Source organism: Chiloscyllium plagiosum, chromosome 3 (genome assembly GCF_004010195.1).
Source record: "Chiloscyllium plagiosum isolate BGI_BamShark_2017 chromosome 3, ASM401019v2, whole genome shotgun sequence".
Classification (NCBI taxonomy): Eukaryota; Metazoa; Chordata; class Chondrichthyes; order Orectolobiformes; family Hemiscylliidae; genus Chiloscyllium; species Chiloscyllium plagiosum.
In genome coordinates this window covers 134,504,050-134,532,028 of record NC_057712.1, presented here as the reverse complement: position 1 = coordinate 134,532,028, position 27,979 = coordinate 134,504,050, and the positions used below count along the sequence as shown (strand labels likewise).

The 27,979-nt window shown below is 45.3% G+C and overlaps 1 protein-coding gene across 1 annotated transcript in view; it reads left to right on the top strand.

Moving 5' to 3' along the window:
• LOC122540190 (dynein axonemal heavy chain 6-like) overlaps positions 1–27,979 on the top strand; it is a 472,579-nt gene that overhangs the window by 353,522 nt on the left and 91,078 nt on the right. The window contains exons 39-42 of the mRNA XM_043675544.1: positions 727–808; positions 3,346–3,578; positions 7,877–7,993; positions 11,768–11,923. Of these exons, the coding sequence (XP_043531479.1) occupies positions 727–808; positions 3,346–3,578; positions 7,877–7,993; positions 11,768–11,923 (588 nt within the window). The remainder of the gene's footprint in view (positions 1–726; positions 809–3,345; positions 3,579–7,876; positions 7,994–11,767; positions 11,924–27,979) is intronic.

Sequence of the window (27,979 nt, the reverse complement as noted above, 5' to 3'; positions counted from 1 at the left end):
CCACAGAACCGCCTGTCTGTCCCTCTAACTAGAGAGTCTCCTATAACTAGCGCTGTCCTCCTCTCGCCCTTTCCCTTCTGAGTCTCAGAGCCAGACCCTGCGCCACAGACCCGGTCACTGCAGCTTACCCCTGCTAGGCCGTCCCCCCCAACAGTATCCAAAGCGGTATACTTATTGTTTAGGGGAACGACAACAGGGGATCAACACTGCTTGCTTCCTCCCCTTCCCACCTCTAACTGTTACCCAGCTCCCTCTGTTCTCTGGCGTAGCTATGTCCCTGTAGCTTCTGTCTATCACCCTCTCAGCCTCTCGAATAATCCTCAGTTCATCCAACTCCAGTTCCAGTTCCCTAACTCGTTCTGTGAGGAGCAGGATCTGACTGCATTTCCTGCAGATGAAGTCGGCAGGAGTATCGGTGGTCACCCCTACCCCATCCTGCAGGAGGAACATTCCACTGCCTGCGCTGCCATTACTCTACACCTTGTCTCCAAAACAAGAACACTGAGTAGCTTACCTGTGTACTTTAAAGTTAGGTTAGAGGAGGAGGATGGGAGGGAGGCCCTACTTTGTAGGGCCTGGGCTCTAGAACACACCCTTACCTTCACTTACCTTCCCGACCAGCTCTGCGCTCCAACCTCACTTCCGCCCAGCTCGCGCCGCTCTCTGCTGTGAAAAGCAGTTAGCAATTTCTCTGACATCTGATCTTTTGCACTCCTTTCTTGCCAGGTGATAGCACTGCACCCAATGAAGAAACCAAGGGAACAGATGGGCTTTCAAAACAGGATGTGGAAGGCAGCTCAGGAACCAGGTGAGGTTTGGCAGTGTGCCCACGTGAAAGGCATTTGCTGCAGCCTGGAACTGAGACTTTTACATCACCACTAATGGACCCGAGATGACAGGATGTAACAGCAGAGCAGTTAGCAATACATCATATAGTCCAGCAGCATCAGCATGGCTTCATGAAGGGGAATCATGTCTGACCAATTTACCAGAATTATTTGGGGAAATGACACGCTGGATAGATAAAGGAGAAGCAATGGATGAGATATATTTGGATTTTCAAAAGGCATCTGATAAGGAATCATATGTTTGGTTTACTTAATAAGATAAGAGCCCATTGTGAAACAAAAAGAATCCATCGCTCTGGAGGTAGTAAATTAGCATAGAGTCACAGACACGTACAGCACAGAAACAGACCCTTTAGTCCAACTCATCCATGATCAGGTATCCTCACCTAATCTAGTCCCATTTGCCAGCACTTGGGTCCATATCCCACTAAACCCTTCCTATTTATATAGCCATCCAGATGCCTTTTAAATGCTGTAATTGTACAAGCCTCCACCACTTCCTCTGGCACCTCATTCCGTACACGCACCACCCTCTGTGTGAAAAACGTTGCCCCTTAGGTTCCTTTTAAATCTTTTCTTCTCACCCTAAATCTCTAGTTCTGGACTCCCCAACCCTGGGGAAAAGACTTTGTCTATTTATCCTATCCATGCCCCTCATGATTTTATAAACCTCTATAAGGTCACCCCTCAGCCTCCGACGCTCCAGGGAAAACAGCTCGAGCCTATTCAACCTCTCCCTGTAGCTCAAATCCTCCAACCCTGGCAACTTCTTTGTAAATCTTTTCTGAATCTTTTCTGATCATTTAGGAATAATCAGCCATGATTATATTGAATGGCGGTGCAGGCTCGAAGGGCTGAATGGCCTACTCCTGCACCTATTGTCTATTGTCTATTGTCTATTGAACCCTTTCAAGTTTCTCAACATCTTTCTGATAGGAAGGAGACCAGAATTTTACGCAATATTCTACAAGTGGCCTAACCAATGTCCTGTACAGCCGCAACATGATCTCCCAATTCCTGTACTCAATACTCTGACTGATAATTAAAAGAATCCTAAAAGCCTTCTTCACTATCCTGATCAGATGATTGACCAACTCATAGAAGATAGAGAGTTAGGAGAAGGGGGGCATTTTCAGGCTGACAACCAGTGTTCCCTGTTTCTTTTAATGGCTGCATGGACCTCAGAGGAAGCAATTTTCTGGATGGCATCCTGTCACTTGCGCTGGGCCACAGGGATCAGTGCTCTGGCCATAGTTATTTACAAAAAATATTAATGACTATGATGAGGAAAGTGAATGCACTCTCACCAGATTTGCAGAGGACACAAAAATAAATGGAAAGGCAACTGGTGAGGATGTTTCAAAAAGTCTGCAGGGAGATATTGAGAGGTTAAGTGAGTACATAAAAACTTGGCAGATAGAATATAATGTGGGTAAATGTGGATTACGTACTTTGATGAGAAATATTCAAATTGAGGAAGTCTGTAGAAAGCTGAAGCACAGAGGAATTTGGGAGACCTCATCAATGAATCACAGAAAAACCAACATCTAAATTCAATGGGTAATAGGGAAGGCAAATAGAAATTGGCCTTTATTTCAGAGGGAATGAGTATAAAAGTAGGGAGATTTTATCAAAACTATTCATGGTACCATTCAGACCACAGCTGGAAGATGTGAGTAGTTTTGGTCCCTTTATCTCAGGAAAGATGGCAGCCTGGAGAAGGGTCACCGAGCTTGTACCAGGGACGGAGAAGAGATGGAATAGTTTGGGCCTATACACATTGGAAAACAGAAGAATGAGAGGTCTGCTTAAGGAATCACACAAGATTCTTAGACGATTTAACCGGGTATATGTGGAAAGCTTGTTTTCCCCTTGTTGGAGAGTTTAGGACCAGATGGCATAATTTGAGAATAAAGGGTTGCATGTTTAAGACAAAGATGAGGAAGACTTTCTTTTCTCAGAGGAACGTGAAACTGTGGAATTCTGTACCACAGAGCTGACAACACTGGGTTGTGAAGCATATTCAAGGCTGAGATGGTCAAAGTTTTAATCAGTAAGGTAATGAAGGATTATGAGGGAAGGCAGGAAAGTAGAGTTGAGGACTAACAGATCAGCCATGATCTGATTGAATGATCTGATAGGCTGAATGGCTTATATCTTATGCTGTTCTGACTCAGCCCTACTAGAAAAACAAGGGCAGCGGATCCATTAGAACACCACTACTTGCAAGTTCCTGTCCAAGTCATTCACCATTCCGACTTAGAAATGTATCACCGTTACTTCAGTGCCCCAATAGCATTGTGGCTCTACCTATACCAAATGGGTTACAGCAGTTCCAGAATGTGGCTTGAATCATCTTGGTGTGAAATGTTGTGAGATAATGCTGTTCTGAAGTGTCTTGGATGTGATATCTGATGGAAAGTGCTATATAAATGCTGACTGTTGTTGGTGCCATACTGCACTATAAGAGGGTTTAATGTGTGTTGTGCCACTGCAGGTCTGACAAGTGGTTTTTAGAGAAGAATCCCAACAAGCTGCCTGGCCTCCTGGCCAAACTCTACACGTTCTGTTTTACTTGGGCGGTTGGCGGCTGCTTGAAACGTGAGGACGATTACGAGGAAGAAGCTCTCATTGGCTTCAGTGACAGGAGCAAGGAAGATGAGGCCATCAAAGTCACGCTGGACTTCAACACTTTGGTCCAAAACCTGTTCACAGGACAAAGCCCACTCTGTGAGCATCCTGACCAGGATTCACCGTTGAATATTGTTCAAGGTTTAACAGTGGGTCCAGTGTCAAACAGCTCTCTGTTACTGCCTCACAACATCCATTTACAAGGGATGGTAACCAGCACCTCTTTCACTCTCTCGATTGGCTCATCATCCTCTTCCATTTGGTAACGGCCTGAAACCCTAAATCAGGGTTACAAATTCCCACTGATACAGATTAGACTAGAAGACCATAAGAAACAGGAATAGGAGGAGGCCATTCAGCCCCATGAGCCAGCACTGCTATTCGAGAGGATCATGGCTGACCTCTCATTCTTCAAATCCTCTTGCTTGTGTTGCTATGTGACGCTTGATTCCCCAGCTGATTAAGAATCTGTCTTTGTCAGCTGTCAATAAGCCGAGAATGACAGATAGTGACTAGTGGGGTTCTGCATGGACCCATGTTGGGACCACGACTATTCACGTTATACATTAACAATTTCGACAAAGGAACTGAGGGCATTGTTGTGAAGCTTGCATTGAAGGAAGGACGTGCTGGTATTGGAGAGGGTCTAGAGGAGGTTCACAAGGTTGAAGGTCTTGTCATATGAGGAGTGGTTGAGGACTCTGGGTCTGTACTCGATGGAGTTGAGAAGGATGAGGGGGATCTGATTGAAACATACAGAACACGGAGAGGCCTGGATAGAGTGGGTGTGGAGAAGATGTTTCCTTGAGTAGGAGAGACCAGGAACTGAAGTCAGAGCCTCAGAGTGAAGGGATGACCCTTTAGAACTGAGATTAGGAGGAACACATAACCACAGAGGGCTATGAAGACCAAGTGTATTTAAGAAAGAGATAGATTCTAGATTGGCGAGGGGATCAGGGGTTATGGAAGAAGGGAATAGAATGGGCATGAGGCACATTTCAGGCATATCTGTAATAGGCATGAGGATGGAAGAACACAGCATGCCAGGCAGCATCAGGAGATGGAGGAGTTAATCTTCTGGGTGTAACCCTTGTTCAGGACAGGGGGTGGGTGTGAGGGGATCTGCAGATAAAGGGGTTGGTGGGGGCAGGGTGGTGAGGTGGGGATAGGTGAAGACAGGCAGAGTGTATGACCTGGTTGGTCAATGGGAGGGATGAATCCAGTAGGAGGCTGTGTGGTGCTGGAAACACAGGTGGGACAGTTCGAGAGTGCAGTGCCTAGTTGGAGGGTTGGATCTGGAATAAGGTGGTGGGAGGAGAAATGTGGAAACTGGTGAAATCCACATTGATCCCATGTGATTAGAGGATCCCAAAATGGGTGATGAGGTGTTCTTTTTCCAGGCGTCGGGTGGTCAGAATCTGGTGATGGAGGATGCCCAGAACTTGCACATCCTTGTTGGAGTGGGGGGAGAGTTGGAGTGTTCGGCCATGGGGTGGTGGGGTTGATTGGTGCGTGTGTCCCAAAGATGTCCTCTGAAACAATCCGCAAGTTGTCGCCAATGTGGATTTCACCAGTTTCCCCATTTCCTCTCCTCTCACCGTATCCCAGCTCCAACCCTTCAATTCGGCACTGCCCTCTTGAACTGTCCAATCTTCTTTCCCATCTATCTGCTCCACTGTCCTCTTCAATCTACACCTCCACTCCCACCTTCATCTACCTATTACATTCCCAGCTACCCCACCCAGCCCCACCCTCCTCCTATTTATCTCTCAGCTCCCCCCAGTCCCCGCTCTTGCCACAGCTCCTCAGATGCTGCCTGACCGGCTGTGCTTTTCCAGCACCACACATTTTGACTCTGATCTCCAGCATCTGCAGTCCTCATTTTCTCCTGGCTGGAAGGAAGGGTTGATGAGAGGAATGTACGGGTGGGGAAGGGGCTGGGAAGGGAGGTTATTTGAAATTGGAGAAGTCAATATTGAGTCCTCAGTGTTGGAGGCTGCCCAGGCGGAAGCTGAGATGTTCTCCAATTTGCGGTTTGGTTCGTTGTGGCAATGGACGAGGCGAAGGATGGTCATATCGAAAAGGGAATGGGAAGGGAAATTAAAATGGGCGGTGACTGGGAGGTCTGGTTGGCCCCTGTGGCCCAGCTGAGAAGTTTGGCGAACATTCTCTAAGTTTACGTTCGGGTCTCCCCAATGTAGAGGTGACCACATTGGGAGCACCTGATACAGTAACTAGGTTGGAGGAGAGGCAGGTGAACCTCTGTCTCACCTGGAAGGACTGTTTGGGGCCCTGGATGGAGGTGAGGGGGTGGGGGGTGTACTGGTAGGTTTTGCATCTTTTCCAGTTGCTGGGGAAGGTACCTGGGGCGTTGGTGAGGAGAGTGGTGCAAACCAAGGACTGTTCAAGAGAACGGTTCTTGTGGAAGGCAGAGAGGGATGGGGAGGGGAAGATATTCTGGATGGTGGGGTCTGGTCGGAATTGGCAAAAGTGTTTAAGGATGATGCTTTGGATACGGACATTGGTGGGGTGGTAGATGAGGACACTGGGGACCCTGTCTTTATTGCTTTGGGAGGGGAAGGTTTAGAGCAGTGGAATGGCGGATGGAAGCAGTGTGGAGGAGGGTTGTTTGGATGACAGAGGGGGAAAGGCACATTGTTCAAAATAGGTGGACATCTGCTTCCAGCCTCTGCAGTCTTTGGTCTCGAACTATGATCGAATAGTGGAACAGATTGAATGGGCCACACGGTCTAATTACAGCAAAGAGCAATACAGCACAGGAACAGGCCTTTCGGCCCTCCAAGCCTGCACCAACACGTTTTGCCCCTCCATACTAAACCTGTCTACACTTACAGGAGCCATATCCCACTATTCACTTCCTAATTCTGATCGTACATCTTCTGGTCTTAGTGTCATATGGTCTTGCATTTCATAAGGTTATGTGTTGCATTGAATGATTCCAACAAAGACTAAGTAAGAGAGACAAAAGATGACTTTGTGGATTTACTTCCTTTGAAGCAGTGCTCTTAATCAAGGTCAAGACGTTTAAATATACTACACTACAGCTCAGTGGTAAGGTTCCAATCTCTGAGTCAAAAGGACCAGATTTTAAGGCTAATGCAAAGACAACAGCCCATAATGGAGACTGATCAGTCAGTGCAGCAATGAGATGTGGTTGGAGGGAGTGTTGTACTGTCAGAACGTCAGTACTGAGGGAGTGCCGCATTGTCAGAGGGTCAGTATTGAGGGAGTGCTGCACTGTCGGAGGGTCAGTGCTGAGGGAGTGCCGCATTGTCAGAGGGTCAGTATTGAGGGAGTGCTGCACTGTTGGAGGGTCAATGCTGAGGGAGTGCTGCACTGTTGGAGGGTCAGGGCTGAGGAGGTGCCGCATTGTCAGAGGGTCAGTATTGAGGGAGTGCTGCACTGTCGGAGGGTCAATGCTGAGGGAGTGCTGCACTGTCAGAGGGTCAGTATTGAGGGAGTGCCACCCTGTCGGAGTGTCAGTGCTGAGGGAGTGCTGCACTGTCAGAGGGTGAGTGCTGAGGGAGTGCTGCCCTGTCGGTCGGTCAGTGCTGAGGGAGTGCCGCACTGTCAGAGGATCAGTAGTGAGGGAGTGCTGCACTGTCAGAGGGTCAGTACTGAGGGAGTTCTGCACTGTCAGAGGGTGAGTGCTGAGGGAGTGCTGCCCTGTCGGTGGGTCAGTACTGAGGGAGTGCTGCCCTGTTGGTGGGTCAGTGCTGAGGGAGTGCTGCCCTGTCGGTGGGTCAGTACTGAGGGAGTGCTGCCCTGTCAGAGGGTCAGTACTAAGGGAATGCCACACTGTCAGAGGGTCAGTACTGAGGGAGTTCTGCACTGTCAGAGGGTGAGTGCTGAGGGAGTGCTGCCCTGTCGGTGGGCCAGTACTGAGGGAGTGTTGCCCTGTTGGTGGGTCAGTGCTGAGGGAGTGCCGCACTGTCAGAGGGTCAGTGCTGAGGGAGTGCCGCACTGTCAGAGGGCCATTACTGAGGGTGTGCCGCACTGTCAGAGGGTCAGTACTGAGGGTATGCCGCACTGTCAGAGGGTCAGTACTGAGGGAGTGCCGCACTGTCAGAGGGTCAGTACTGAGGGAGTGCTGCACTGTCAGAGGGTCAGTACTGAGGGTGTGCCGCACTGTCAGAGGGTCAGTGCTGAGGGAATGCCGCACTGTAGAGGGTCAGTACTGAGGAAATGCTGCACTGTCGGAGGGTCAGTGCTGAGGGAGTGCCGCACTGTCAGAGGGTCAGTACTGAGGGTGTGCTGCACTGTCAGAAGGTCAGTACTGAGGGTGTGCCGCACTGTCAGAGTGTTAATGCTGACGGTGTGCTGCATTCTGGAAGTTTTATTTTCCTTGACTTGTACATTGTGTTTGAATATTTCAGCGGTTACGTTTCCACCCGGAAATGCGACTGTCTTTGGATATTTTGTGGACATGCAAACCGGACAATTTGTATCCTGGGACGCATTGGTTCCATCCACACAGGAGCTTATTTCGAAAGGTAAGCGGTCTCTGAGTTTGCTGCTGTCCTGCCATCTGTCTGCAACCATCTGTGGCTTTGCAGTTGTCATGTGTGTATGTAACTGTATAAGTCACTTATCTTCGCTTATTTGAATTTGCAACATACTAATTTTCTTAATTGTGGTACAGGTCCATAATTCCTTCACTGTCCCTTCTAAACTCTTTGGCACTTGCACCCTGATTGTCCCCCCCCAGTCGTATTAATACACAGTTAATAGAAGGACACTCTGCAGCAGGTCAGTTCCATCCTCTCAGTTAGGGATGGGTGGTAAATACTGGCCAAGCCAGCCATGTCACAGTGCAGGAAAGAAAATCACAAGTCTCGAGGGAGTGAGGGACCTTGAAGAGAATATCCACAGATCATTGGAGGTAGCAGGTGAGATGTCTCAGGTAGTTGAGAAATGATATGGAATCCTTTCTTTCCTAGCTCAGGTATAGAATATCAGAATGGGTAAGTGGTGCTACAACTGTACAAATTGTGAGTTAGATTACCAGAAGACATTGGAGTAGAGTAGCCCATTGAATCAGTTCCACCATTCATAAAAACATGGAAACATAGAAAATAGGTGCAGAAGTAGGCCGTTTGGCCCTTCGAGCCTTCTCCACCACTCAATATGATCATGGTTGTTGGTACAATCTCTGGATCCCATTCCTGCTCTCTTCCCTTGATCCCTTTCGCCACAAGGGCCACACCCAGTTCCCTCATGAATCTACCTGACGAACTGGCCCCAACAGCTTTCTGTGGGAGAGAATTCCACAGGTTCCCAACTCTCTGAGTGAAGGCATTCTTCCTCATCTCAGTCCTGAATGGCTTACCCTTATTCTTAGACTTTGACCCCCAGCTCTGGACTTCCCTAACATCGGGAACATTCTTCCTACATCTGGACTGTCCAATCCCATCAGGATTTTATATGTTTCTCTGATATCTACCACCTCATTCTACTAAATTCTAGCGAGTACAAGCCCAGTCAATCCAGAGTTTCCACATATGTCAGCCCTGCCATCCCGGGAATCAGTCGGGTGAACTTTCACTGGACTCCCTCAGCAGCAAGAATGTCCTTCCTCAGACTAGAAGTCCAAAACTGCACACAACACTCAAGTGTGGCCTCACCAAGGTCCTCTATAACTGTGGTAAGACATCTTTAATCCTATACTCAAATCCTCTTGCTATGAAGCTATGAAAGCCAGCATGCCATTAGCTTTTCTCACTGCCTGCTGCACCTACATGCCAAGCCTCAGCAACTGTTCCACCATGACACCCATGTCTCGTTACATCTCACCTTTCCCTAAACTGCTCCAATTCAGCCTTGAAAATATTTAACAACCCAGCCTTGTTGGCCCTCAATGGTAATGAATTCCACAGATTCAATACAGCCTGAAAGAAATTTTTTTTCCTCATCTCAGCCTTATATGCAGAACCACTTATTCTGAGATTAGGCTCTCAACTGCTAGGTTCTCCAACAAGGGGATTCTGGATCAGTAGTTCTGGAAGAGCACAGCAATTCAGGCAGCATCCGACGAGCAGCAAAATCGACGTTTCGGGGACCAACCTTGCGAATCTACTCTGTTAAGTCCCCTAAAAATCCTGTACATTTCAATCAAGTCACCTCTCATCCTTCTAAACTCAGGTGATTACTAGTCCAATCTTCTCAATTCCTCCACATCAGACAATCCCTCCATACCGCGGATCAATCACAGAAACACACCCTGTGGTCTAAGTCATCCATGCCAACCAATTTTGCCAAATTTGTCCCATTTGGTTGTTTTTGGCCAATAGCTCCCTAAACATTTCCTGTTTTAAATGTTAGGACTGTACCTCTATCTACTATTTCCTCTGCCAGTTTATTCCACATATGAATCACCCTCTGTGTGAAAAGGTTACCCCTCAGGCCCATTTTAAGTCTGATTTGGTGGGCCGAAGGGCCTGTTCCTGTAATGTCCTATATTCTATTCATAAGTCAATCCTCTATCCATGATAATATTTACCTCCCACACCATGGTCTGTCTTCTTGTTAAGTATTTTAACATTCGGTGCCAATCAAACATCTTCTGACATTCCAAATATATTACATCCACTGCTTTCCCTTTATCCATCTTGCTTGTTAGTTCCTCAAAGATTTCTAGTAAGTTCTTCAGGCATGACCTCCACTTCATCATCCCCACGCTGACTCTGCGTCATCATATCATATACTACTAAATGCTCTGCTATTACACGCTTTACAATAGCCTCTAACATTTTCCCAGTTACAGTTATTAAGCGAGTAGCCTATAGTAACCTGTTTTTGTTTCCCTCACGTTTTAAATAAAAGTGTTAGATTGATAGTTTTCCGATTCTCTAGGACTTTTCCAGGATTGAAGGATTCTTGGAAGATTTCAGTCAGTATATCCACCATCTCTGGAGCCACTTCCTTTAAAATCCTCAGAAACATCCCAACAAGTCTGGAGAACTTACTGGCTTTTAGCCCCTTTCGGTTCCATTGCAGTTTTTAGATTACTTACAGTGTGGAAACAGGCCCTTAGTCGCCTGAGGCGGGAATTGAACCCGGGTCTCTGGTGCTGTGAAGCAGCAGTGCTAACCACTGTGCTACCGTACCGCCCATGAATCACCCTCTGTCTCTCATGATATAGTGTTCATTTGCTCTCCCCTTTTTGCCCCTTGATTATTTTGTATTTTTGGAATGCTATGCCGTAAAGACTGATGCAAAGTATCTATTCAACTCCTCTGCCATTTCCCCAGTCTCATCCTCTAAGGGGACTATGATCACTTTCAGTTATCAGAGTCACAGAATTATTACAGTGCAGCAGGAGGCCACTCAGCCCATCGCGCCTGTACTAATTCCAATATGGTACCAATCTCCTGCCTTTTCCCTGCACACCATTTCCATCCAAATAACCTCCTACTTTTTAAATATTTAAAGAAGCTCTTGCTGACTATGCTACTACAAATTTAACCTCAAAGTTTATTTTATGCCTCTATTATTTTTAGTATCTTTTGTTGGTTTTTAAAGTTTCCAAATCCTCTCATTTGCAATGAACCTTTGTCACATATATATTTTTTTCTTCCAATTTATTGCAATCTTTAACTTCCTTAAAGACAAGTATAACATCGATAAGGCCATGTTTTATAATTGTTGAATCACAACCAACTTATTGATCAAAAGCTCATTAAATAATACCTGAATTTAACAAGCAACATTGATGGTATTAATGACATTTGTCCAGAGATTGGGGTCATTAAGATGCTACCTTACATCATTGTTAAGTATGTAGATGCTGCAGGGGTTAGAGATTGTTTTAGGCTCAGCCTGAGCTACATCTGCTTTGTCTTCTGGCAGAGTTGGCCCACATTAACTGGATTTGGCAGATAGTGAGCTCACAGCTACTCTACGTTTATAAGCAAAGAGTGAGAGACTGCAGGATATTTAAGAATGCATCCTGCCAGTTATCCGCCTGTTCTTCGGCTTGCTCCCTGGACTGGGCCTCAGACTAAGCACAGCTTCGGATTATTAAAGGCACCTCAAACCTGGGATTGTATTGTCTTGCAATAATGACCCTGAGACTGAGCCCTCTACAGGTGCAGGCTGGTAATACTGCCATCATTTGGGCAACTTCCTCAAAACCCCAAGGTTCATTTGACCATGAGCTGGTCTACAGGCTGTGATTTCTGAGAAGGAAGTTGCTAAAAGCATTGACCACGTGAGTTCAGAGTTGAATCTTCCTTCACAGACTAACTCTGTCTTGTTGCTGATTGCAGGGGTGCAGTTATCAAGTCTTGCTGAAGCAATCATGACCGGAGCTCCCAAATCAAGACGACCCAATCAGGAAAATCTCGTGTGTACGGTTGACACTGTGCGGTACTCCTTTATAACCAGCCTGCTGCTCCTCAACAAATGCCCTGTGCTGCTTACAGGTAACAACACGTTGGCAAAAATGTATGCAGCTCATGACCTGTCCTATCCTAAAGGACAGCAATCCCAATCTCTTCCTGTAACCTCCTCCCACTTACATACAACAGGAAAATCCATTAATGGGATGTTCGGTTTTCCTGTAAACCCATTGGCTTCCTGAACTGCCCCCCACAGCACTTCTTGATGGACACATTGATGTGATGTGTTCTGTGATACTCACAGTAAGTGTTGCACTTTGGCTCAGCCCTCATCTAAGAATCCGAGATTCAGGGAGATCTACATCACAGATAAAGGCCCTTTACCATGCCAGACAAAACAATCACCAAATTATCCATGAAAAGAATAAGTTGCTAAACTGTCCTTGCCCTGTCTAGATTCGTTGATTGTTGCCCACTGTCTGCATACACACATAATTTGAATACAATTAAAAAGCAATGTGGAATTAAAAGCTAGCTTGATGGTGACGGTGAGTTCATGGAATGACCTGCCAGTAGCAGTGGTGGACTCTCCCTCTTTATGGGCATTTAAATGGGCATTGGATAGGCATATGGAGGATAGTGGGCTAGTGTAGGTTAGGTGGGCTTGGATCGGCGCAACATCGAGGGCCAAAGGGCCTGTACTGCGGTGTATTTTTCTATGTTCTATGTTCTATGTATAACCACTATCAACTGTATTGGAAACACATCTTACAAAGGCCTTTAGGGGAAGGGAATCTGTTACCTTTCCATGGTCTGGTACAGGGAACTCCAGACCCACGGCTATTTGGCTGGCCTTGAACTGCTGCCTGAAGCGACCCAGCAAGTCATGCCATTCCAGGACAACTAGGGATGAGCAATAAATACTGGTCTAGTCAGTGACACAACATGAATGATTTTTTAAAAAATCAGGGTGCAGTGTTTCTCTATTGGTTTCAGATCCACTTGACCACTGTAAAAGTCTTGGGGAGCTGTCACTTGTGGCTACTTCCCATGAACAGCTGCAGTTCTGGTCCATTCTGTGGTATTAACTAATGTCCTTTCTCACTGTCCAACAAAAAAAGAACAAGGGAAATTTTTCCAGACAATCTTAAATTGATCATGAGTGCAATTCCGAACACACTCGGGATGATGTAGCAAATGTTGCCAATTGTAGAATTATACGTAATGTGAGGCATCGTCTTTCGAGGTTTGCAAGTCAGGTTTGTTGGATACATTCAGTAACGTTCCTGTTGTAAACAGACAAAGGAACACAAAATTTGATGTGATTCTCCAGTGTTTGGAACACTTAGTCTATGTACCTAGTATCAGACCAGCCCTGAAATTTATATAGCACGTTGCTCATTTCTGTGATAGGCAGGAAGTCTTTTGGTTTGTTGGCAGCATCCTGACAGTGAACAAGCACCTTTTCTGTATCAATTCATAGAACACCTTCAAGAGGTACATTGTAATCTCGCATTTTAGACTTAGATTTTAGTTTTCATTGTCATGTGTACTCAACTGAAAAGCATATCATGTCAACACGCATGGCACCAAGGTACCTCAGCACAACACAGAGGAGAAAGTGAGGACTGCAGATGCTGGAGATCAGAGCTGAAAATGTATTGTTGGAAAAGCGCAGCAGGTCAGGCAGCATCAAAGGAGCAGGAGAATCGACATTTCGGGCATAGGCCCTTCTTCAGCACAACACGCATGGCACCAAGGAACATTGGTACAACACACATGGCACCACGGTACCTCAGCACAACACACGTGGCACCAAGGAACATCGGTACAACACACATGGCACCACGGTACCTCAGCACAACACACGTGGCACCAAGGAACATCAGTACAACACACGTGGCACCAAGGTACCTCAGTACAACACACGTGGCACCAAGGTACATCAGCACAACACACGTGGCACCAAGGTACCTCAGCACAACACACGTGGCACCAAGGTACATCAGCACAACACTCATGGCGCCAAGGTACCTCAGCACAACACACATGGCACCATTTTACATCGGTACAACACACATGGCACTAAGGTACATCGGTATAACACACATGGCGCCAAGGTACCTCAGCACAACACTCATGGCGCCAAGGTACCTCAGCACAACTCACGTGGCACCAAGGTACCTCAGCACAACACACATGGCACCATTTTACATCAGTACAACACACATGGCACTAAGGTACATTGGTACAACTCACGTGGCACCAAGGTACATCAGTACAACACACATGGCACCAAGGTACCTCAGTACAACATGCATGGCACCAAGGTACCTCAGCACAACACGCATGGGCACCAAAGTACCTCAGTACAACACACATGGCACCAAGGTACATCGGTACAACACACATGGCACCAAGGAACATTGGTACAACACACATGGCAACAAGGTACCTCAGTACAACACACATGGCACCACGGTACCTCAGCACATCACGCATGGCACCAAAGTACCTCAGTACAACACACATGCCACCACGGTACCTCAGCACAACACGCATGGCACCAAGGTACCTCAGCACAACACACGTGGCACCAAAGTACCTCAGTACAACACACATGGCACCAAGGTACCTCAGCACAACACGCATGGGCACCAAGGTACCTCAGCACAACACGCATGGCACCAAGGTACCTCAGTACAACACACGTGGCACCAAGGTACATCGGTACAACACGCATGGCACCAAGGTACATTTTCCTGCTCCTCAGATGCTGCCTGACCTGCTGTGCTTTTCCAGCACCATTCTGATCTTGACTCTAATCTCCAGCATCTGTAATACCCACTTCTGCCATATCCTGCTAATCCTTTCCTATTCATGTATTTGTCCAAATGCCTTTTAAATGTTGTTAATCTACCCACCTCAATCACTGGCAGCTCATTCCATATGCGTATCACTCTCTGTGTAAAAAAGTTGCTGATTTCCCAACCTTGGGAAAAAGACTGAGTGTATTCACCCTATCCATGCCTCTCATGATCTTATACACTTCTATATGTTCCCCCCTCAGTCTCCTATGCTCTACAGAAAAACGTTCTAGCTTGTCCAACCTCTCCCTATAACTCAGACCATTGAGTCCAGGCAACATCCTTGTAAATTTCTTCTGCATTCTTTCCAGTTTAATAACATCCTTCCTATAAGGTGATCAAAATTGTACATAATACTCCAAGTGTGGCCTCACCAACGTTCTGTATAACTGCAACATAACTTCCCAACTTCTCTACTCGATCTCCTGACTGATGAAGGCCAGTGTACCAAAAGCCACCTTCACTGCCCTGTCGACCTGTGACTCTACTTTCAGAGAACCATGCACCTGAACTCCAAGACCCCTCTGTTCCAGTACACTCCAAAAGGCCCTACCTTCAACATGAAACTCCTACCTTGATTTGACTTTCCAAAATGCAAGACCTCACACTTATCTATATTAAACTCTATTTGCCATGTCTCAGCCCACTTCCCCAGCTGATCAAGGTCCTGCTGCGATTTCTGATAACCTTCCTCACTGTCCATGATACTGGCTATTTTAGTGTCATCAACAAACTTACTAATCATGCCTTGTACATTCTCATCTAAATCATTGATATAGATTTCAAACAGTAATGGGCTCAGCACCGACTCCTGAGTACACCACAGGCCTCCAGTCCGACAAGCATCCTTCCACTATCATCTTCTGCTTCCTAACGTCAAGCCAATGTTGTAGCCAATTTGCCTGTTTGCCCTGGATTCCGTGCAATCTAACCTTCCAGAGCAGCCTACCATGTGGAATCAAAGGCCTTCCTGAAATCCATATAGACTATGTCTACCATCCTGCCCTCTGGTCACTTATAGAGTTATAGAGGCATAGAGGTGTACAGCATGAAACAGACCCTTTGGCCCAACTCGTCCATGCTGACCAGATATCCCAACCCAATCTAGTCCCACCTGCCAGCACCCTGCCCATATCCCTCCAAACCCTTCCTATTCATATACCCATCCAAATGCCTCTTAAATGTTGCAACAGCCTCCAACGCTCCAGGGAAAACAGCCCCAGCCTGTTCAGCCTCTCCCTATAGCTCAGATCCTACAATTTTGTAAGGCATGATATCCCAATCACAAAGCTATGCTGACTACTCCTAATCAAACCCTGTCTTTCCAAATACATGTATGTCTTATCCCTCAGAATCTTCTCAAGTAACTTACTATCCACAGATGTTAAGATCTTTAGTCTCTGTATTCAAAAAGCCATGCCAATTCCAGAAGAGTAGATTAGATTAGATTAGATTAGATTACTTACAGCGTCGAAACAGGCCCTTCGGCCCAACAAGTCCACACCGACCCGCTGAAGTGCAACCCACCGAGACCCATTCCATACATTTACCCCTTCACCTAACACTATGGACAATTTAGCATGGCCAATTCACCTAACCTGCACAGTTTTGGATTGTGGGAGGAAACCGGAGCACCCAGAGGAAACCCACGCAGACACGAGGAGAATGAAAAAACTCTACACAGAGAGTCGCCTGAGGTGGGAATTACCACCAAAAGTATTTTCCTGCCCCCTCCATGTCAGCATTCTCCAGGCATTGTTCCTTCCATGACACCCTTTTCCATTCCTCCACCACTCTTAACCTCTCCTCACTCCCTGATCCATTCCTCCACCACTCTTAACCTCTCCTCACTCCCTGAGGCACCTTCCCATGCAATCACAGAAGCTGTCACACTCGTCCATTCACCTCCTCCTTCCACATTGTCAAATGCCAAAATCCACCTTCCAGGTGAAGCTGCATTTCACGTGTATCTCTTTCAATTAATTGCCTGTATTCGCTGCTCCCACTGCCATCTCCTGCACACTGTCAAGACCAAACACAGACTGACTGACCAGTGTGTGAAACACCAATGCTCCGTCTGTCGGACTGACCCTGGTCTCCCAGTTACTTGCCATTTCTATAATACCCCCCTTGCTCCCACACTAACATTTTCCTGCTGCAACATCCCAACAAAACACTTCACAAGCTCTAGGAACACACCTCATACACCCAGGGCATGTTACAGTCTTGAGGTCCCAATACTGAATTCAATCATTTCAGAAACTGGCTACACAGTGTTGGTTTTCCATTTTTCTTGTATTTTCTCCCCTACCTTAAAGGCCTGTCTTCTTTATGTAGTTGCTCCCTCCCTTTCACACCTTAATTTACATGCATTGTCCATCTCTTTTCTTCCACCTTTAACAATCCCTTTGCCTTTTGCACTGGGCCTCTGCCTCTGTTAAAAGTATATAAACAGAAACTTCCCAGACCTTTCAGTTCTGAAGAAGAATCAAAGCTCTGTTTGTCTCTCATGGGTGCTGCCAGCCCTGCTGATTTCCCGGCTATACCCACATCCCATGAAAGAAACAACATGGGAGTCATTGAAAGGGTAATAGTGAGAATACATGGCCAGTGTGTTGCTGGAAAGGTGAAGGGTGGGACTAGCAGGTCCAGAGAACCCTGGATGCCAAGGGATGTTCAGAATTTGATCAGGGAAGAAAAAAGCTTATGGCAGGGCTCAAAACAGCTGTAGAAAGTGCAGATGCAAAATAAAATAAAGAGAGTGAAGAGGGGACATGACAAAAATAAAACACTGGTGGGTAGTATTAAGGAAAATCCAAAGACATTTTATAAATATATTCGGGGCAAGAGGATAACCATCGAAAGAGTAAGGCCCATCAGGAAACAAAGTGGCAATCTGTGTGTGGAAATAGAAGACATAACTAATGAGTACTCTGCATCTGTATTCATTATAGAGAAGTTTAGGAATCACGGAGTGGGGTCTGTGATATACTTGAACAATTAGCAATAAGAAGGAGGAGGTATTCATGTGGCTTGAAACTGGATAAATCCTCAGGCCCAGATGACATCAATCCTGGGGTGTTGTGGGAGCCAAAGGGGGAATTGCAGGCTCTGACATTAATTTTCAAATCCTCTCCTGTCACAGGGAGAGTGCCAGAAGACTGGAGGACAGCTCATGTGGTATTGTTATTCAAGGATGAGACAAACATTAATAGGGAACAACAGACCAGACAGTCTAACATCTGTGGCACGGAAATTATTACAACAAATTCTGAGGGACCGAATTAATCTCCATGGGGAGAGGCAGGGATTAATCAAAGATAGTGAATGTGACTTTGTCTGGGGGCGATTATATCTCACAAATTTGATTGAATGTTTCTAGGAGGTGATTAGATGAGTAGATGAAGACAGATGTAGTCTTGCATGACAGACTTCTTAAGAAACTAACAGCCCATGAGATCCAGGACAACTTAGAAAATTGGATCCAATATTAGGATAATGTCAGGAAGTAAGGAGTGACAGTGAAAGGGTGTTTTTGGGATTGGAAGCCAGTGTCCAGTGGTGTGCCACAGGGTTCGGTGCTGGCTTCCTTGCTGTTTGTTGTGTACACCAGTGATCTGGACATGAACGTAGGGGGTATGATCACTACTTTGCAGATAACATGAAAATTGGTGGTGTAGTAAATCAATTGACAAAAATTCACTGGATATGAAACGTTAATTCGACTTTATTCCCATGGTGCTGCCAGACGTGCTGAGTTTCACCAGAAATTTCTGTTTTTGTTTCACTCGGATGTTGTCTGAGCTGGAGAGATTCTTACAAGCAGAGAAAATAGGAGCTGGGATCGGCCATGCTATCCTTACAGCCTACGCCACCATTCAATATGATTGTGGCTGACCATCCAACTCAGTTCCTGCTTTCTCCTCATAATCCTTTCATCCTTTTAGCCCTAAGAGCTGAATCTAACTCCTTGTTGAAATTTCAGCTGTGGAGAGAGAGAGAGAGAGAGAGAGAGAGACTAGGCAGGCTGGAGTTGTGTTTATTAGAACAGAAAAGACTGAGGAGAAACCTGATTGAGGTGTACATGGGTTTGGTAGATAACAACCATAAACCTTTCCTTGAAGTAGAGGGGTTAATGAGCAGGGGGCACTGTTTAAAAATAAGGAGCTGGAGCTTTAGAGGGGATTTGAGGAAAAGATTTTTCACCCAGAGGGTGGTGGGTATCTGGAACTCACTGCCTGTAAGAATGATAGACGTAGAGACCATCAGAATGTTTAAGAATTATTTAGATGAACACTTGAAATATGAGAGCATACAAAGCTATGAGTTAAGTGCTGGAAAATGGGATTCGATGTTTGATGACCGGTACAGACACATTCAGCCTTTTTCTGTCTTGTACAAACTCTCGGACTCTGTACCCCATTCTCAGTTCATTACTTTTCCTAAAAGATCAAACACTGTAGAAAATATCTTCCTCTCTTTAACAATTGTTGGTGATAATACACAATAATCACAGTAAAAAGTACTGAGATTTCATTGGTGAAAACCTATTTCAGGTCACTGATTCAATCATATTTCCTGGCTCCAGATTTTAGTAAAATCTGAAAGATAAATTTTCTTTTTCCTGCTTTTAACTTGTGAATTCATTTGAAAGTTGTGTTCAAAAAATTTGATGAGACCACATCACACAGTATAATTCCCAGCACTCACACAGCAGCAACTGAATAGATACATTTGTAAGCAAAGCTGTACAAGATTCATTACATTTAATCAGCGTAACCATATAAACTCATCTCGGCAGTACTGCCTGGCATCATTACTTTCCCCATCACTTTCACAAGCAATCATAGAAACCATTTATTCTGAACTTTACAACTAATCCATTTCTTGCTTCCACAATCAACAACTAACTGATTTTTTAATTGAGCAATCACAAAGTATTTGGGATGCACAACCCAACTGGCAGCTTATTGATGATGTAATTCAGTTCCTGTGCTCAAGTTTGATTTATTTGAAATCTCAGAAAAGGTTGAAAAATTTCACAAAGCTTCTTAAAATGATTACGGCTTTAGGAATGAATGGTTACAATCACTGTAACAATTTACATTTACACAGTGCCTTTAGTTCGTAAAATGCCCCAAGAATGCTTCACAGGAGCACTACCAAGTAAAGGTAGACGCTGCATCCTGTGATACACGGGGTCCAGTGATCAGAAGAGAGAGATTTTAAGCAATATCTCTATTCAGGAATGTGAGCATCATTGGCAAGGCCAACATTTCTTACCTATCATAAACAGAAATTGTTGGAAAAACTCAGCAGATCTGGCAGGAGCTGTGGAGAGAAAATAGCTTTAATGTTTCGAGTCCAGTCACTCTTCCTCGGAACCCTTCCATTCTGAAGGTGGTCCACTGGACTCAAAACATCAACACAATTTACTCTTCACGAATGCTTCCAGACTTGCTGAGTTTCTCCAGTAATTTCCAATTTTTGTTTGTTTCAGAAAGCTAGTATCTATAGTTCTTTGAAGAACTGACAATGGGCCTGTAGAAGGGTCACTGGATCTGAAACAATAGACAATAGGTGCAGGAGTAGGCCATTCTGCCCTTTGAGCCTGCACCACTACGTTAACTCTGCTTTCTCTCCACGAATGCTATCAGACCCGCTGAGCATTTCCAGCAATTTCTGTTTTTGTTCCACAGCCTTTTGCTTTTTTTTTAGACAATGTATGGTTCAGAGTCGATCACATTGCTGGGGCTTGAGAGTTATCTGTAGGCCAGACAAGGACATTAGTGAACCAGATGGATTTTTACAACTATCAACAGTTGTCATGTTCACCAGATTTGTATCCCTATGCTCCTATCCATTCATGTATCTGTCTGGATACATCTTAAATAATGCTATTGTTCCCACCCCTATCACTTCCGCTGGCAACGCATTCCATACACCCACCACATTCTGCGTAAAGAACTTTCCACGCATATATCCCTGAAACCTTTCACCCCTCAATTTGAACTCGTGACCCCGAGTAATTGAGTCCCCACTCTGGGAAAAAGCTTCTTGCTATCCACCCTGACTCCACCACTCATGATTTTGTAGGCCTCAATCAGGTCTCCCCTCAACCTCCTTCTTTCCAATGAAAGTAATCCTAATTACTCAACCTCTCCTCATAACTAACACTCTCCATACCAGGCAACATCTTGGTGAACCTCCTCTGCACCCTCTCCAAAGCATTCACATCCTTTTGGCAATGTGGTGATCAGAACTGTAGACAGTATTCTAAATGTGGCCAAACCAAAGTCATGTCCTGCCAACTCTTGTATTCAATACTGCAACCGATAAAGGAAAGCATGCCATATGCCTTCTTGACCACTCTACTGACCTGCATTGTCACCTTCAGGGAACAATGGACCTGCACACCAAGATCTCTCTGTACATCAATTTTCCCCAAGACTTTTCCATTTACTGTATAGTTCTCTCTGGAATTGGATCTTCCAAAATGCATCACCTCGCATTTGTCCAGATTGAACTCCATCTGGCATTTCTCTCCTCAAATCTCGTCTCATCTCTCTGAAATTCTGAAACTTAATTCCTGTCGTCCCTTGGAGATGCAAGGGGTCTGATCCAAGGGCCCTGGCTGTTAAGGCATTAAAACCAGGCTAACTGAAGATGCCTGCATTAGGCAAGGCCTGCATACAGAGGATTGTAAGACTGGAGGAGATGACTGTGGTCGGCAAGGTTAAGAAAGATTTGAAGACAAGGATGAGAATTTTAAAGTCAAGACGTTCCTAACCGGATGTAAGTGGCGTTCAGTGAGAATACGGAGTGGATGATGGAACTTGGTGCAAGTTAGAACACGGACAGAAGTACATTAGGATGATCAAGTCTAGGAAACAGAGAAATGGTGAATCCACTGCCTCTCCCAATGATCCACTGATCTGATTAGATTACATTACAGTGTGGAAACAGGCCCTTCGGCCCAACAAGTCCACACCGACCCGCCGAAGCGCAACCCACCCATACCCCTACATTTACCCCTTTAACCTAACACTACGGGCAATTTAGCATGGCCAATTCACCTTACCTGCACATCTTTGGACTGTGGGAGGAAACCGGAGCACCCGGAGGAAACCCACGCAGACACAGGGAGAACGTGCAAACTCCAGTCAGTCGCCTGAGGCGGGAATTGAACCCGGGTTTCCGGCGCTGTGAGGCAGCAGTGCTAACCACTGTGCCACCATGCCACCCACAGTGGCACGATGATCCACTGCCCCTCTCACTGATCTTTTGTGCTGTCACTAATGTCTTGCACTTTGATGACTGAATTTTATTTACAATTCCCAAAGTCGGAAGTGGCTGCACAGATGGAATGCTGTTTCGGCCTGGGAATTGAGGAGTTGCTTCTCCTCGGGCTCAGCTGTTTGTTATCGTGTTGACATTGTACTTCCTCTTAAAATAGAACCCACCAATTACCCAGACAATGGAGATGGCAGATGAATTAGAAACCAAGGCAGGTGTCACTTTTAGACAAGCACTAAAAGCTACTTATCTCACACAATTCCTGCTCAGCATCTCACCGCATACATTAACATAATGATCAGCGACCTGTCCTGCTTTTAAAACAGGCAAAACACAATGGGTGAGGGAAATGTCATACTGTTGTACTTAAGATGCGCAGTATGTGGATCAGTCCCCTGTTATAAACTGTCACACTGCATAACTCTACCAGAGACAGAACAATAGATAAAACTGTAACATTACCTCAGGTTTCAAAGATTAATGTGTGAAACCATTTCAAATGCATACAAAAAAATGGAACACAGGCCAACAATGAGGATCATAAGATCTAGGAGCAGAAATAGACCATTTGGCCCATCAGATCTGTTCTACTGGTTCACTGAGATCATGACGAATCAGATAATGTTCAACTATTGTTTCCTGTCTTATTCCATAACTCTTCAATCCCATAATAACTAGAAATCAGTCTATCTCAGCCTTGAATATACTTATCAGCCCAGCCTTGATAGCTCTCTACACAAAACAATTCCATGGCTTCATTACCCGTTGAGAGAAGAAATTTTTCCTCATCTCTGCATTTCATGGTGTGACCCCTTATTCTGAAATTATGATTTTGATCCTAGACTCTCCCACAAGGGAAGCAGCCTCCCAAAATCTATCCTTTCAAATCCCCAAAGAATCTTTCATGTTTCAATGAGCTTGCTTCTCATGCTTCTTTACTAAGAGTCATAGAGTCATAGAGATGTACAGCATGGAAACAGACCCTTCGGTCCAACCTGTCCATGCCAACCAGATATCCCAACCCAATGTAATCCCACCTGTCAGCACCCTGCCCATATCCCTCCAAACCCTTCCTATTCATATGCCCATCCAAATGCCTCTTAAATGTTGTAATTGTACCAGCCTCCACTACTTCCTCTGGCAGCTCATTCCATACATGCACCACCCTCTGTGTGAAAATGTTACCCCTTAGGTTCTTCTATATCTTTCCCCTTTCAACCTAAACCTATACCCTCTAGTTCTGGACTCTCCGATCCCAGTGAAAAGACTTTGTCTATTTATCCTATCCATGCTCCTCATAATTTTGTAAACCTCTATAAGGTCACCCCTCAGCCTCGGACGCTCCAGGGAAAACAGCCCCAGCCTGTTCAGCCTCTCCCTATAGCTCAAATTCTCCAACCCTGGCAACATCCTTGTAAATCTTTTCTGAACCCTTTCAAGTTTCACAACATCTTTCCAATAGGAAGGAGATCAGAATTGCACGCAATATTCCAACAGTGGCCTAACCAATATCCTGTACAGCCACAACATGATCTCCCAACTCCTGTACTCAATAGTCTGACCAATAAAGGAAAGCATACCAAACGCCTTCTTCACTATCCTATCCACCTGCGACTCCACTTTCAAGGAGCTATGAACCTGCATTCCAAGGTCTCTTTGTTCAGCAACTCTCCCTAGGACCTTACCATTAAGTGTATAAGTCCTGCTAAGATTTGCTTTCCCAAAATACAGCACCTCGCATTTATCTGAATTAAACTCCATCTGCCACTTCTCAGCCCATTGGCCCATCTGGTCAAGATCCTGTTGTAATCTGAAGTAATCCTCTTCGCTGTCCACTACACTTCCAATTTTGGTGTCATCTGCAAACTTACTAACTCTACCTCTTATGCTCGCATCCAAATCATTAATGTAAATGATGAAAAGTAGAGGACGCAGTATCGATCCATGTGGCACTCCACTGGTCACAGGCCTCCAGTCTGAAAAACAACCCTCCACCACCACCCTCTATCTTCGACATTTGAGCCAGTTCTGTATCCAAATGGCTAGTTCTCCCTGTATGTATTCCGTGAGATCTAACCTTGCTAAACAGTCTCCCATGGGGAACCTTGTTGAATGCCTTACTGAAGTCCATATAGATCACTTCTACTGCCCCGCCCTCATCAATCCTCTTTGTTACTTCTTCAAAAAACTCAATCAAGTTGGTCAGACATGATTTCCCACGCACTAAGCCATGTTGACTATCCCTAATCAGTCCTTGCCTTTCCAAATACATGTACATCCTGTCCCTCAAGATTCCCTCCAACAACTTGCCCACCGCCGATGTTAGGCTCACTGGTCTGTAGTTCCCTGGCTTGTTCTTACCACCCTTCTTAAACAATGGCACCACGTTAGCCAACCTCCAGTCTTCCGGCACCTCACCTGTGACTATCAATGATACAAATATCTCAGCAAGAGGCCCAGAATCACTTCTCTAGCTTCCCACAGAGTTCTAGGTTACACCTGATTATGTCCTGGGGATTAATTCACCTTTATGCGTTTCAAGACATCCAGCACTTCCTCCTCTGTAATATGGACAGTTTGCAAGATATCACCATCTATTTCGCTACTTTCTATATCTTCCATATTCTTTTCCACAGTAAATACTGATGCAAAATACTCGTTTAGTATCTCCCCCATTTTCTGTGGCTCCACACAAAGGCCACCTTGCTGATCTTTGAGGGGCTCTATTCTCTCCCTAGTTACCCTTTTGTCCTTAATTTGAATGAACACAGGCCTAATCTACTCAACCTGTCTTCAGAAGACAATCCCTCCATCAGTATCAGCTGAGTGAACCTTCGCTGGACTGCATCCAATGCCAGTATGTCTTTTCTTAGCTAAGGGACCCAAAACTATTCACAATACTTGAGCTATGGCCTGACTAGTCATTTCTAAATTTTGTTGTGGTTCTGTTCGCCGAGCTGGAAGTTTTTGTTGCAAACGTTTCGTCCCCTTTCGCTAAGCCTCTACATTCTTCCTGTAGAATGATCCTCTACATCCTTCCTGTAGTATGATCCTCTACATCCTTCCTGTAGAATGATCCTCTACATCCTTCCTGAAGTATGATCCTCTACATCCTTCCTGTAGTATGATCCTCTACATCCTTCCTGTAATATGATCCTCTACATCATTCCTGTAGAATGATCCTCTACATCCTTCCTGTAGAATGATCCTCTACATCCTTCCTGTAGTATGATCCTCTACATCCTTCCTGTAGTAAGACCCTCTACATCCTTCCTGGAGAATGATCCTCTACGTCCTTCCTGTAGAATGATCCTCTACATCCTTCCTGCAGTATGACCCTCTACATCCTTCCTGTAATATGATCCTCTACATCCTTCCTGTAGAATGATCCTCTACATCCTTCCTGTAGTATGACCCTCTACATCCTTCCTGTAGTATGATCCTCTACATCCTTCCTGTAGAATGATACTCTACATCCTTCCTGTAGTTAAGATTAGATTAGATTACATTACAGTGTGGAAACAGGCCCTTCGGCCCAACAAGTCCACACCGACCCACCGAAGCGCAACCCACCCATACCCCTACCCCTACATTTACATTTACCCCTTACCTAACACTACAGGCAATTTAGTATGGCCAATTCACCTAACCTGCACATCTTTGGACTGTGGGAGGAAACCGGAGCACCCGGTGGAAACCCACGCAGACACGGGGAGAATCTACATCCTTCCTGTACTATGACCCTCTACATCCTTCCTGGAGTATAATCCTCTACATCCTTCCTGTAGTATGATCCTCTACATCCTTCCTGTAGTATGATCCTCTACATCCTTCCTGTAGTATGATCCTCTACATCCTTCCTGTAGTATGATCCTCTACATCCTTCCTGTAGTATGATCCTCTACATCCTTCCTGTAGTATGATCCTCTACATCCTTCCTGTAGTATGATCCTCTTCATCCTTCCTGTAGTATGACCCTCTACATCCTTCCTGTTGTATGACTCTCTACATCCTTCCTGTAGTATGATCCTCTTCATCCTTCCTGTAGTATGACCCTCTACATCCTTCCTGTTGTATGACTCTCTACATCCTTCCTGTAGTATGATCCTCTTCATCCTTCCTGTAGTATGACCCTCTACATCCTTCCTGTTGTATGACTCTCTACATCCTTCCTGTAGTATGATCCTCTTCATCCTTCCTGTAGTATGACCCTCTACATCCTTCCTGTTGTATGACTCTCTACATCCTTCCTGTAGTATGATCCTCTACATCCTTCCTGTAGAATGACCCTCTACATCCTTCCTGTAGTATGATCCTCTTCATCCTTCCTGTAGTATGACCCTCTACATCCTTCCTGTAGTATGATCCTCTACATCCTTCCTGTAGTATGATCCTCTACATCCTTCCTGTAGAATGACCCTCTATATCCTTCCTGTAGTATGACCCTCTACATCCTTCCTGTAGTATGATCCTCTTCATCCTTCCTGTAGAATGATCCTCTTCATCCTTCCTGTAGTATAATCCTCTACATTCTTCCTGTAGAATGATCCTCTACATCCTTCCTGTAGAATGATCCTCTACATCTTTCCTGTAGAATGATACTCTACATCCTTCCTGGAGAATGATCCTCTACATCCTTCCTGTAGAATGATCCTCTACATCTTTCCTGTAGAATGATACTCTACATCCTTCCTGTAGAATGATCCTCTACATCCTTCCTGTAGTATGACCCTCTACATCCTTCCTGTAGTATGACCCTCTACATCCTTCCTGTTGTATGACTCTCTACATCCTTCCTGTAGTATGATCCTCTACATCCTTCCTGTAGTATGACCCTCTACATCCTTCCTGTAGTATGATCCTCTACATCTTTCCTGTAGAATGATCCTCTACATCCTTCCTGTAGAATGATCCTCTACATCCTTCCTGTAGTATGATCCTCTACATCCTTCCTGTAGAATGACCCTCTACATCCTTCCTGTAGAATGACCCTCCACATCCTTCCTGTAGTATGACCCTCTACATCCTTCCTGTAGAATGATCCTCTACATCCTTCCTGTAGAATGATCCTCTACATCCTTCCTGTAGTATGATCCTCTACATTCTTCCTGTAGAATGATCCTCTACATCCTTCCTGTAATATGACCCTCTACATCCTTCCTGTAGTATGATCCTCTAAATCCTTCCTGTAGAATGATCCTCTACATCCTTCCTAGAATATAGAACATAGAACAGTATAGCACAGAACAGGCCCTTTCGCCCTCGATGTTGTGCCAACCATTGATCCTCATGTATGCACCCTCAAATTTCTGTGACCATATTCATGTCCAGTGCTCCCTTAAATATCCCAAATGACCTTGCTTCCACAACTGCTGCTGGCAACGCATTCCATGCTCTCACAACTCTCTGTGTAAAGAACCCGCCTCTGACAGCCCCTCTATACTTTCCTCCAGCCAGCTTAAAACTATGACCCCTCGTGTTAGTCAGAACTGGACACAGTATTCCAAGTGCGGTCTAACCAAAGTTTTATAGAGCTGCAACAAGATCTTACAACTCTTAAACTCAATCCCCCTGTTAATGAAAGTGAAAAGACCATATGGTTTCTTCACAACCCTATCCACTTGGGTGGCCATTTTAAGGGATCTATGTACCTGCACACCAAGATCCCTCTGTTCCTCCACACTGCCAAGAATCCTATCCTTAATCCTGTACTCAGCTTTCAAATTTGACCTTCCAAAATGTATCACCTCGCATTTATCTAGGTTGAACTCCATCTGCCACCTCTCAGCCCATCTCTGCAGCCTGTCAATGTCCCGCTGCAGCCTACAACAGCCCTCTATACTGTCAACGACACCTCCAACCTTTGTGTCGTCTGCAAACTTGCTGACCCATCCTACAATCTCCTCATCCAAGTCATTAATAAAAATTACAAACAGCAGAGGCCCAAGGACAGAGCCCTGTGGAACACCACACACCA